The 12,630-nt window shown below is 35.7% G+C and overlaps 1 protein-coding gene across 1 annotated transcript in view; it reads right to left on the minus strand.

The window, feature by feature from the left end:
• LOC124155994 (nuclear pore complex protein Nup88) overlaps positions 1–12,630 on the minus strand; it is a 364,729-nt gene that overhangs the window by 10,973 nt on the left and 341,126 nt on the right. The window contains exons 5-10 of the mRNA XM_046530249.1: positions 12,200–12,324; positions 10,876–11,140; positions 10,252–10,463; positions 3,969–4,054; positions 1,839–2,179; positions 918–1,031 (exon numbers count right to left, since the gene is read on the minus strand). Of these exons, the coding sequence (XP_046386205.1) occupies positions 918–1,031; positions 1,839–2,179; positions 3,969–4,054; positions 10,252–10,463; positions 10,876–11,140; positions 12,200–12,324 (1,143 nt within the window). The remainder of the gene's footprint in view (positions 1–917; positions 1,032–1,838; positions 2,180–3,968; positions 4,055–10,251; positions 10,464–10,875; positions 11,141–12,199; positions 12,325–12,630) is intronic.

A 12,630-nucleotide genomic window follows, 5' to 3' on the forward strand; every position in this document is an offset into this window, starting at 1 on the left:
TGAAAGATAACACAAAAACCAGCTTTTGATATATTTTCAAAGGATTTTTATTTATTGTTTAAGTCAATCAGGACAGTAGCCAGTAGGGGGAAGGGTCAAGATGGTCAAACCCTCCTAAAATGTTGGAGATCTACAAGAATTAAGTGCACATCTTTGAAATGCAGTCCTCAAAAGTACTCCCTCTAGTGAAATCCCCAAATATGTTTTCCGTCTTCAGCCTTGCCCAAAGAAAATCAACATTATAATCATGTACATATGTAGTACATACAACTTAATGGAATAAGTATATGTAAAAACAGTGGTCCATTAAATTATGCATACCCAATTTATGAGCCCAGGTAGTCTTCTATAGCCCCACGACTATTTCAGAAGCAAAAAGACAATAGTGTGAATAAAAAAGTAAAATATCTTTCATTTAGTTATTTATCAAATATGAAAGGGGTGCCCAACCACTCCCCCCAATGTGATGACAAAGCCTCTTACAAAAGTAGATGATATATTCCTTCCCTCCCAAAACTCATTTAATACATACATATTTCTAGAGGCTACTATTTACAGCAAGTGACACACACATTGTCCTTCTTAAAGATATTTATTTTAATTTATTCAAAATTTACATTTATTTTTGTAAGGCCCTCCAAAATTATGAAGGTAGCCTGTGCGCTGTCAAGCCTCTGTCAGGGCACGTATAGGTACATGAAAGGGCAGTTTGAAAAATTTACTAACACTGGTACACAGCCATTTTAAAAATACATTCATTACATTATGTGAATTCCATGAATTGATGAAAACAGATACTATAACCACTGAAAAAGCCCCAGGATTATGCTCTTTTAGACTGATAAAAAGAACGAAAATGACATATGAATATTAGTAGGGTTGAAAAGACCTATCTTGCAACTATAATGCTGTCTTACCTCAAGGCACTCCTGAGGAGTTGGATTCGCTTCAGGGCATAGTTTCAGTATTGGCTGCGTATTCTGTGGCTTGAGGAATTTCTTTATTTGACTATCAAATGGTTCACGGAGAAGCTGCAGGACAATCACAAAAACATAAATCAAATATATTACTATGCATTAATTTCAAGAATTTTGAATAAATAGTACTGGCAAATACTAATTTCATGCAATAGTTATTGATTGTATTTAATGATTTATAGAACCAGCATGCAACATTTATCCTATAAAAAACTATCCATTACGAATGCAATACTTGCATGCATAAAAACCAGTTATAACCAATGAACAGCTTAATTTAACCATTACGCGTATTTGGTGACATGCATACACAGATTACTAAGGGAACATAAAAATTGCATTGTAATATGATTATATTTTAGTCATAAAATAGATATGTAATAGATGATTAAATTTAAATTTCAATGCAATTGTTTTGTGATTGGTAACCAGAATAGACTATGGTTCAATTGTTCCATACAACTGAAACACTACTACATACATTCAACTCAACTTTAAATTACCATTATAATATGAAAAATAAAAGGAGGATTTGTTGAATAATTAAAGGCAAGTCCTTGATTCTAGGGCCAATATTGCTTAACATGTTTCACTCAATTGCTTTGAATGTTTCTTTACACAAGGAAAAATTATAAAAGAGTGTATTCTGAAGGATTACGTTATTAACTAGCATCATTAAAAATAGTAAAGTAATAAATAAAATATCTCTCTAGTATAGTCTCTTAGAATTATATAGAACCAGTTTCATAACCTAACTTCTTGCGGCTACAGTATGGCATAAAATTCAAGTTCATAAAAAATATTCTTAAAGATTCCAACAATGTCATTATGGACAGATTTCAAGAATGTGGTGGACTATACCTTTCCAGTGAGTTCAGCTGTACCTCCTGAGTGTGAGGAGAGGGCTGGCAGAGGTGGGGGAGGTAAGAGGGATGATACAGAGGTGGAGTCTTCTGTGACAGGAATTGGAGGCAGGTAGACTGTGGTGAGTGGGAGGCTGACTACTTCCCCAGTGGAAAGGAGGCATATGAGGGAAGATGGAGGCTGGTGAATGGAGAAACATAAACCAAACACAGGGTTTATCTTCTCATCCTGTACTTGCTCTGATGATGAAATCAATGCCTGAGATGTGGTTCGAGTACATATCAGATATTCTGCTGAGCTTGATTCATGTGATAATGCAGGCATATCTAAATCTTCATCTGAAAATATAACAGAAAACCAACTGATGAGAGGAGATTGATGAAGCCATTTAGCAATAGGATTTCTGGTGAAAATAATTCATAAAATTTGTTTTATTTTGTGCAATTAATGTCTAACAAGTGAATGGAAGCAAAAAAAAGGCAGAACCGTTTTTTTAGATGGTTATCAGCAAGACGTTCACATATATTGTTAACCTCTATGCTATTCGGTCGTGCAGTGTATTTGGATAGTTCTATTAACCAAAGTATATAAAGTTATTTTTAGAACTTAAGGTAAGTTCAAATTTTTACTGCCTCTTTGTTATTTTATCTCAATATCACCATCATTAACTTCATTTCTTACCATTATTGAGGATACATGAGATGTATACAATTTTAGTTTGAGGCAATGCAGTAATTTCTAAAATTTTAAGTACAAGCCAACATACTTAATTTATACAATTTTCAAATAAAAGCCCCTAAAACTTATGATTTTTAAAACTTGTAATAAAAGTTACAATTAGGAATCATACAACCAAACTTAAAAAAATGATGAAATTTTTTGACACGACCCTATTTCCCCTGAGAGGTGCTGGAACACCACTCTGGCTGACATTAAGCACAGGTTTTAGGCGATGAATTTGATGAGAGCCAAAATTATTCATTTTATCTATTGTATCAGAATATTGAACCGTAGAACAACTACTGTCTCATTAATTATTGAATATCATTTACAAGTGCTAACAGAAGATGTAACGATTTTTTGTTTTGAAGTCTAATGGGGAATTAAAATATTTTATGAAATGGAGAAAATATTTTTAAATGCACATTATGTGTCCGGAACCCGTAGACTGCGGGAACATTTTCATAGGTTTTGTACGCTGACTACGGAAATTTTTTTAAAAACATTTGACCATTGCTCGACTAACTTCTTCAGTTTCCCAACATTTTTATTGCTACCTGGGTAGAACCCAAGAGCACCTTTCCACACTGTAGGGGTCACTATTTCAGCTTAATTCTCCCTGACCTTCCCAAAAATAAAAAGTGTTTAAAAACGTTCACACAGCCTAAAAGTTAAGCTGATGTTAATTAAAATGTGTACTCCCTGAATAATGTTTGTGTTGAGAAATAAATGAGTTTTCTTGAATTTAATGCGATATTACTTCAGCTGAATCTGAGCAGAAGGTGGGTGCTAGCGAAGTGCTTATCCCTGGTTATGAGGACGATTCTTCAATTTTTGTTCCATTTCCGCAATCGACCCACCAAATCCATTTTCACGGATAAATTTGCTGCAGAAACAAATGGCATGAATAACATATCTACCATTTATTTGAAGAATTAGAACAGAAATGGTACACATGTCACATCATGAGGTGGCTGTGGAAGCTAATGACCATGAGCCTCCTTTAAACACATCAACCAATCATCAGGTTATCTTAACAATCATCCTGCAAAATCACCATCTTTCTGTGCAAATATTTGGTACAAACTGTGCACATTAGAAGCAATTTCCAATACTTGTAGCATGATTTAAAATGACATTTCATCATTTTCCTTGCTTTAGGATTCAAAGAAGTATTTTTATATCTATCATAGTTTTGGCAAAAATTTATCACCATTCTTACCTTGTAGCAGTAAACAAGAGTATGCATTGAACTCTGTTGAAATTTAAAATAATTATTGAACTATTAGTTTAAAATAATATACACTAAAAAGAAGATAAAAAGAGACAGACTGCCTATTGCTTTACCATGTTAGTATTATAATACTGATACAAACTATCACTTTATATTCAAATCTTTAGACATACCTTCTTTGCTATGGGCAGCTTTAAGAAGCTGAGGAATAATGGGCAGAGATACTGCATGCACCCCTGTGTCATGAGAACAAAAGTACCTGAAAGATAGGAAGATAGAAGGTAATAAAAAATAAATACATACAAGAATACAGGAATTTGGCTCATTATAAATTTTACAGTATGAGGAGGCCACTCAGACAAATTTTGTGATCTGAGGCTATGCTCCAAATTGTCATTAATTAGATTTCACAGCAAAATTATGTGAATTTCGCTCCCACAAAATATTCAAAACTCCCATTCTTTATTCAAAGTTTCCTTTTTCATCCTCCTCATTGGTTGTTTCAGAAAAATTCTGCTTCCATATCATATTATCCAAAAAGTGCATTGGAAAACTGAAATTTCTCTATTGGTTCCATGGGCAATATTTGTATGAGTATACAGTACATATATAACAGACATTCAATCAATGGAATAAAAATTGTATCAATATTTAAATATTAAAAGAGCAAAAAATACTATAGAAAGAAGAATTACCGTATAAGCTTGTGTAAGAGGCGCACCCCTATTTTGAGCATCGGAGCTATAAAGAAAAAAAATTTACGGCATATTTTTTAATACTATCGCGCGGTGTTGCAGACGTACGCCGGGAATTTCGACAGTTATCGAACTTTCCTCTTTCAATATTAATTGAAAGAGGAAAGGAAAGGAAAATTTCCTCTTTCAATTAATATTGAAAGAGGAAATTTTGATAACTGCGGCGGTAATAGCGGTATAAGAGGGAGTAGAAAGAGTTCCGATCCTCCCTTCGCATTCGCCGTTGCTCTGCGATGCTTGTCCTACTCACGAACAATTTTGTTTAAATGCTCTCGCAGGAGTACTGCAATAGAATTGCAGCCGTGGAAAATTTTAAGGCAAAACACGACAGGCATTTAGCACGAACCTTCCCAAGAGCTTGGACAACAATCGGGCAATCTCAGCGCCGTAGGATAATAACCACGTCGTAGATTTAACGGAACCACCCTCGGTCCTCCATCAGCCAATGCCTCTGCCGTTTTTTTTCCCCTTTCCGAGACCCCACAGGAAAACATCAAGTTACAGGGGAACAATGGAAACGTGTTTCATCGCTACCCCGTTTCACCAACTGACCTTGATCGATCTCCCAGTTTCTGGAGGCCAAATGCTAGGTGAGTCATCAACTGAGCCCGAAGATATCTCGATAGCTTTCAATAATTGTATGACACGCGCGAGGTTCAAAAAAAGAAAGAGATCTAACGAGACGCATATCTGACAGAATTTAAGTTTTTTAAGATCTAATTGTTTGACACAAAGATTTACAGTTACAACAAGGCTACTTATATTCAAAATAGTCCAAACAGGACAATTTCGGAAGAAACAAGCGCAGCATAAGCGCATTCAAACAAGACGAGACGGACTGGAAACTTCATGCAACGCAAACTGCGTATATCACATTGCTGCTCCTTCGCTTTGAAGGCAACGACGTCAAATGCAAGATCGGACATGTTCTTCCCGTGCTCCTTCGCTCATAGCTTCGTAGCTTGAAATACGGAGGGGAGGGAGCGCGCACCTTCCCCTCCGTATTTCGTCGCTCGCTTCGAAGACGGAGGGATCGCGCTCCTTCCCCTGGACCTCTCCTTCCGCGCTCTTCACTTACAAGCATTTCTGATTTCTTCCATCCACAATTTAGTCCAACAATGAACACGTTCGAATTTTTTAAAGCGCAGGTTTTGATACCAATATAATTTTCAGTTGCAATAATCGTCATATTTGCGTCTGAAGATGATTTTTGGAAAATCAGGCCCTCGGCGTAATGGAAATTACTCGGCAAGACAGATATTGACTATTGACCAGGTATGTCATTCAAAAATACGCGTTTCTCTAAGTTTGATAAGCGATTACTATATGCAGTATAAATGGCGCGGGATGCCCACTCGTGGCAGTAAATTTAGCGCGCCCTCCGGAGCAAAAAACCCCCGCGCGATCTTTTCCATGTTCACCTCTGGGGTACCGACGTGACGGCGAAATGCTTACAAGAAAAGCAAACAGGAGCATTTTAAAAATACGTCACTAAGGGAAAAACTCCCCTGCCTGCCGCTTGTTTTTGACCTAGGATTACAGATAACTGACTCACACTGAAAACCAAGGCCACTCAGTTCCCCTTAGACTCGCGACCGGTGAAGGGGAGGGGGGAAGATAAGAAGTTTGTGTAAGAGGCGCACCCTCATTTTCGGCTGCAATTTTTGGGAAAAAAGGTGCGCCTCTTACACGAGCTTATACGGTAGTCTAAGACACAGCATAGTTAAAAAATAATTTACAAATATAAATAACTAACCAACTATAAATCTTGTTTTGACAAAAAACAACTGGCTTATGACACATTATAACATAAGAACCCTGATTCACGGGAAATGTAAGCACTTGACTATATTACCTCATCTCTGCATTGTTAGCAATCGGTGACATTTTGAAACAGAAGTCAAAATATTTTAATTTAATGAAAATGGCAGCCAATTTCATACCACGATTTGTAACATATAAGTGTATCGGTTGTTAGAGAAAAAAAAAAATAAAAAAAAAAACCATTGGTCTTGAGAAAAAGAGTCACTCTACAAACAACACAACTGATTTTAAGGCAGCTACAAGGAAGGAATAGGAACAATTAGCATTCTAATTACTCTATAAACAATTTTAATGTGTTTTTTAATGAATTAATAAATGGTCCATAAATGTATATATGTACTGTTGACATTTTTCGTTGATTGGCTATCTTCCATTACAATACATGTGCTTTTGGTGACTGATACATTAGAAAACCTGCAAGTTACAATGGCTGATGGAAGCCAGTTGGAACCCATATCAGTAATTAGAAGAAAAAAAAACCCTGCCATGAGTCCATTCTGACATAGGGAACGAGGCATATGGGTCAAACTCAAATTTGTGACATCCTGAAATTGATATTTAAAACTAAATTAGATATGTAATAGAATAAGAAGACGTAAATAGCAGCTATTATTTAAGAAGATAACATTGGACTGGCCATAGGCATACTTTTACGGAGTCACTCACAAGGTCACTTAAACATAAGAAGACAAAAATACATATATAGCAGCTATTACATATTTAAAATGATAACATTGGACTAGCCAGAGGCATACTTTTACAGAATCACTCACAAGGTCATTTGATAAGTAAAAATTCCACAGAGGAAAACTCATTTGATCCTGTCATTATCATCATCATCACTGGTCCACAACCCAGCTCTCCACTCAAATCTCCTGATAGCTAATCATTTCATCCCTAAATGCCTCTTTCCCTTCTTCCTATAACCCTATTTATATGTTATTTGCTGTCTTCATCTTCCATTCCTGGCATCTACTTGTCCCTCGACAGTAGGGTGGTGCGAAAAAAGTCAAGTTGTAAATTCGGTGTCGTAATAGCGCGGAAAAGTTGCGATATGTTAGTACAAGAAAAACAAAAAAAGAATTATTAAAATCGGACGTCATCTCCCGATCCCGCAAAGCACCTGAAAAAATGACAAAAATGAAAAAAAATGTTTTTTTTTTTTGGTCGTACAAAAAATTAAATAAACTTTATATTTTTTAACGCTATTGCTAAAAATGATTACAAATAGTATAGGTTATTAGTAATATATACATATTCATGGCTTTAAACAAATATATCCGATCGCGAAAAATCATTAAAAATGTATAAAAATTGCAAATTAGCCGATTTTTCAGAGTTGTGTAATAATTACTTGAGGTAATATTTTAGTCTAATATACATGTTTGATTATGCAGCTCTTCCTTTATTAATATATGATTTAATAATATTTAAACATCCCAGAACTCTCCGGGGGGAGGTTCTGGGTTCTGAGGGGGGACTTTGGGTTCCACCCTTTCCCTTCCCTAAATCCAACCAATGCAAGGGTTATTGCTACTTACAATATTTACATTTTTGTCCTACTTTTAGCTTTTAGTTTTTGAACGCTACTTTATACTACGATTTGGTGGTGAAGTCTGACATAATGGATCTTCATTTGAATATAGCCCTAATAAATCCATCTCTGGATAGATAACCACAAAGCTTAAGGGATGCCTCTGTTACCAATTTCACTCACGACTCCACTGCTTGCGTGTGACATGGTAAGATTTAATATCCCAATCTGTTTTATCGCCTGATTCAATGAAGGAAGCTATTTCTTAATTGGTCATTCTCCGAGGAAGAGGTGGAGTAGATATTTTTACTATATTCCGGTCAATCAATTCCATATATTCAGTTGCTTTGAATTCCATGGTAGGAGTAATTAAGTTTCCGATGGGTTTGCCTTTTGGTTAAGTCTGTGGCTTTTAATACTCTTTTTAGCCCTTGCTCTCTGATGTGCCTTCTATAATAAAAAAAACCATCGCCATCAATACGTTCTCTGGGTGAGCAAAGTAAGAGTTCCGTTCAATAACCGGGAAAACTACTTTATTTTAATCTTAAGTCAAGAATCAAGAGGTTTCTATTGCTCTGTACACACGAACAGGCATGTAAGATTTAAAATAAAAGTAACTACGTCTTTAAAAGCATCTGAGGGGTTTTCGGTACTTACGTAAAGTCGGAGAACTCGATTTGGATAGGTAAGCCATCTAGCATGTGAAAATGGTCCTGGATCACGGTTTGCTAAGTCATTTGGAAAGTCACCACAAATAATTGCTTGACTTACGTTAATAAGGTATCTTTGGCCCTTACTCAAAATTTATCCATCCACTTGTAGAATTTCATATTCAATTGTTTGGAAATGCAGTATTGGAAGCTTTCCATAATCATTCAGTTTTATAATTCCCACTTAAAGATTTTAGGCCAGTTAATTCACCATCAAAATACTGAAAAAGATGGCGGAAAAGTAATTCAATGAAATGAAGTAAACAAACTGCCCACTGCAGAGGATGTCCAATGTGTTCTTCGATCTCTCTCATAGTGCCACCTTTATATCCAATGTTGGTGCTGTGACATCACAGCAAACTAAATCTAAGTACTTCAACGATACTCCTTGATCAGAGAAATGAGATAATATGAAGGCCAAATGTATTTATTTATGGATTAGCAGACCCGAAGCTTGGATAAACATGACTTACATACACAGAGGACGGTTCTTTTATTAGGGAATGGTGTTCCTCTTTAACTGTCCAGCGGTACTCCTTCGAATCAATAATTTCTATTACTAGGGTATCGTCTATCCTTCCCTCCAAGTATTACCCGTGTAGTTCACCTAAATCAATTTGAAATCACAATGCAAAGCTGTAGTTTGTAATTTTACCCCTCTTGATTTACTGTAAATTGCTTTTAGTATTTCTCCTTTCCCTTCTTATATCACATCATTCAATGAACTTGAAGTATCTCCTTCAGTTATAACACCAATGTCTTCAAGTGCACTTGATTCTATAACAGCAGCTGCACGGTCAAAATCACAATGCAAAGCTGTAGTTTGTAATTTTACCCTCATTTGCCGTGGTGACAAATTTTTCTTGGATGTACTAGACATTTAATCTTCAAAGTCATCAAATTGCTCCTTGATTGTTAAATTTTGCGTGGCGTCATTTAAAACCTCAACATCTTCACTCTCGATTTCAACAGGGTTAACATGCTGCCTTATTAAAGCATAATTTTGCCTTTCAAGTCTAGTGGTCAGCTATATTGTCTCTTTTTGATCTACTGGATTAACTAAAACTTCACTAAAATTTGTCATAAGTAATTATTACATAACTCTGAAAAATCGGCTAATTTGCAATTTTTATACATTTTTAATGATCTTGCGCGATCGGATATAACTGTTTAAAGCCATGTATATGTATGTTTTACTAATAATCTACACAATTTGTAATCATTTTTAGCTATAGCGTTAAAAAATATAAAGTTTATTTAATTTTTTGTACAACAAAAAAAACAACAATTTTTTTCATTTTTGTCATTTTTTCAGGTGCTTTGCGGGATCGGAAGATGACGTCCAATTTTAATAATTCTTTTTTTGTTTTTCTTGTACTAACGTATCGCAACTTTTCCGCGCTATTACGACACTGAATTTGTAACTTGAGTTTTTTCGCACCACCCTACTCGACAGCTACATTCATATGGCCATCATATTTCAAGATGGGACTGATCAGGTTGTTTTGTCTTCTATTTAATCCTGATCAAGGCAAATGATTACTTATGCATTTTTCTGTGGAATTTTTGCACTTCAGACAGCAGCTGTAAGATACAATTTATAAAAGATAACTATCACTGCAGTGCCAATTACCTCGAGTCAGTTGAGGGGTCATGGTGGAGATGAATTGGGCAGGGAAGTGAGGTGTCAACCTCATCAACTCCCTCTGGACCACTGCTTGGTGCCAGACTGAGCCCAAGTTCAATTTCGACGCATTCAAATGCATGGAGGGCAACACATGTTTCTTGCAGGCTATATGTAGATCCACGCCTAGATGACCATGGTGAAGGAGATGATGTTCGACCCTAGGGAATGTAAATAATTATTAACAGAGGACATGGACAAATCATGTCAACTCTATCACATATTTGATGACCAGGCTGACAGGTAAAATATTGTTTTTCTAAAACAAAATTACAAGAAATAGTTTTAGTACCTCATCATGTTTGAGAATTAGATACATACTTTAAAACTCAATAACATGCTGTAATTTATGAAATATCCATCCATCTCCCACCAAAATGTAAGAATTAAGGCATTTATCAGTTCAATAGAAAGAATCTCACTTAGTAAGGTCATATTTCAAACTTGTGTTAAGGTTGAGACACTGAATGAGTGTCAGTGAAGCCATTAGTTAGGTGACTTATGTTTCATCTACTTTCCAATTTTTGATAAGATGGGGATTAAGTCACCCTTTGTTTTATCTTATACACATACCTCACCAACGGCATCTAATTTCGCTTTGACATTTACATCCTCTGGCTCTAATGACTGGTTTCCTTCATCATAATCACCATTACTTTTAATCAAAAGGCAGTGGTATAGAGCACCTGAACAAGATGCAATTACAACAACTGGGGGATCAACTAAGCGGCTGGGGCAAATTATTGCACAAGCATCAGAGCCATAGTTGTCAGCTGCTTGTGGAAACATGGGCAAAGGGCCCTCAACGTAGACACTGCGATCTGCTTCACTGCGGCGACTGATGGAAAAGACATGGAAAAAGGTGTGATTTGCACTCATTAATCACAGAAACAAATAATTTCCTCAAACATTCCTTCAAACTTAATACAATACATTCTCTATCATTGAATTCCAGTAACTTGATTTTTGACCTTATCAATATTAATATAGTACAGATGACACCAGATTTAATCATCATGTTAAATTAAATCATATTGGTAGATAGTTTCTTAGCACAGAAATGGATACAGGAGATCAATTCTAGAACAACAATAGACTACAAATGCAATCTGGACGTTAAGCTATTTAGATAAAAAGTTCAGTGCAATAAAAAGTATTGAATAGGTAGCTGCAGGGTAAATGAAGACCACTTCCAAAAGTGCTAATGATGCTATATTCACCAACAACAAAAATATGGCAATGAAAAAGGCAAAGCAAGGTATGTGGCCTCCCTTGGAAAGGAAATAGGTTTTATATTATGTAAGTACATAATCAAAAGCAACTGCAGGACTGATTTTGCTATTTATGACACCATTTTGACAAAATGAACAGAGTTTGTGCATGAAAAAGTGAAAATAAAATCTTTGCTCCTTGAAGAAGTAGCCCAAGAGGATTATGCAGCTTCAAAACTATTTTAGCACTGATATTTCAAAAGAAAACACTGCCATTATAAATTTGATGAGACAGTACAATTTAAGGATGCAAATGGGTTATGATCACTTATAGTAAAATGTAGCAGCTAGTCAGCATAGTCCCTTACCAACGGCAGGAGATTGTACAGATAATTATGGTTTACTATGACTAGTAATGGTGGTTGCAGATAAGATTTAGCAATTACGAAACTTTACCAAAAAAGTCTAATATTACAGAAAATCTGTGATAAATAGGTTCTTCATAGCAAAAACTAAATTTACAGGAGCGATCGTCATGAAAAAATTTATCGCCTATAATTAAAGACATCGATCCAAATCATCTACTAAAATTGTAGGATTTAAAGTTAATGGCGTTTAATATGGCTAAAACGCGATTTCCTTAATAAAAACAAGAAAATATTTTGAAAACTGGATATTGTACTAACCTTTTCACGTCAAGCGAGGCGGTAACGAGATACACATCACCGTTCCCTCGTAGTACTAGAATTGGCCACACAATGCCGCTGGTGTCGCCCTGCTGTGTTGCTCCTCGTGGTGGCGTCTGGGCCAACTGCAAAGGGAAGGTTGAATCGATGAGGCGGCAAAGCGAACACCCAAGTTGATCTGATATGAATACTGCCCACAATTACAAAGCAAGGACTGGTATTCACATGAAGATGCGTTTCACGAGGAAAGAGGGAAAGTTAGAAACATATTGGAGACACAATTTGTTAAAATTTCGAAGAGATTCATGCTAAAAAAAAACTAATATTGTATGAGTCTTGTACACCACGATACAGAAAAAAACTTAATCTTTTGTGATAATAATGAAGCATTAATATGATTCAGAATAATAAATGAGGAAGATAGAAAATGA

The sequence above is a fragment of the Ischnura elegans genome, chromosome 3 (assembly GCF_921293095.1).
Source record: "Ischnura elegans chromosome 3, ioIscEleg1.1, whole genome shotgun sequence".
Lineage (NCBI taxonomy): Eukaryota > Metazoa > Arthropoda > Insecta > Odonata > Coenagrionidae > Ischnura > Ischnura elegans.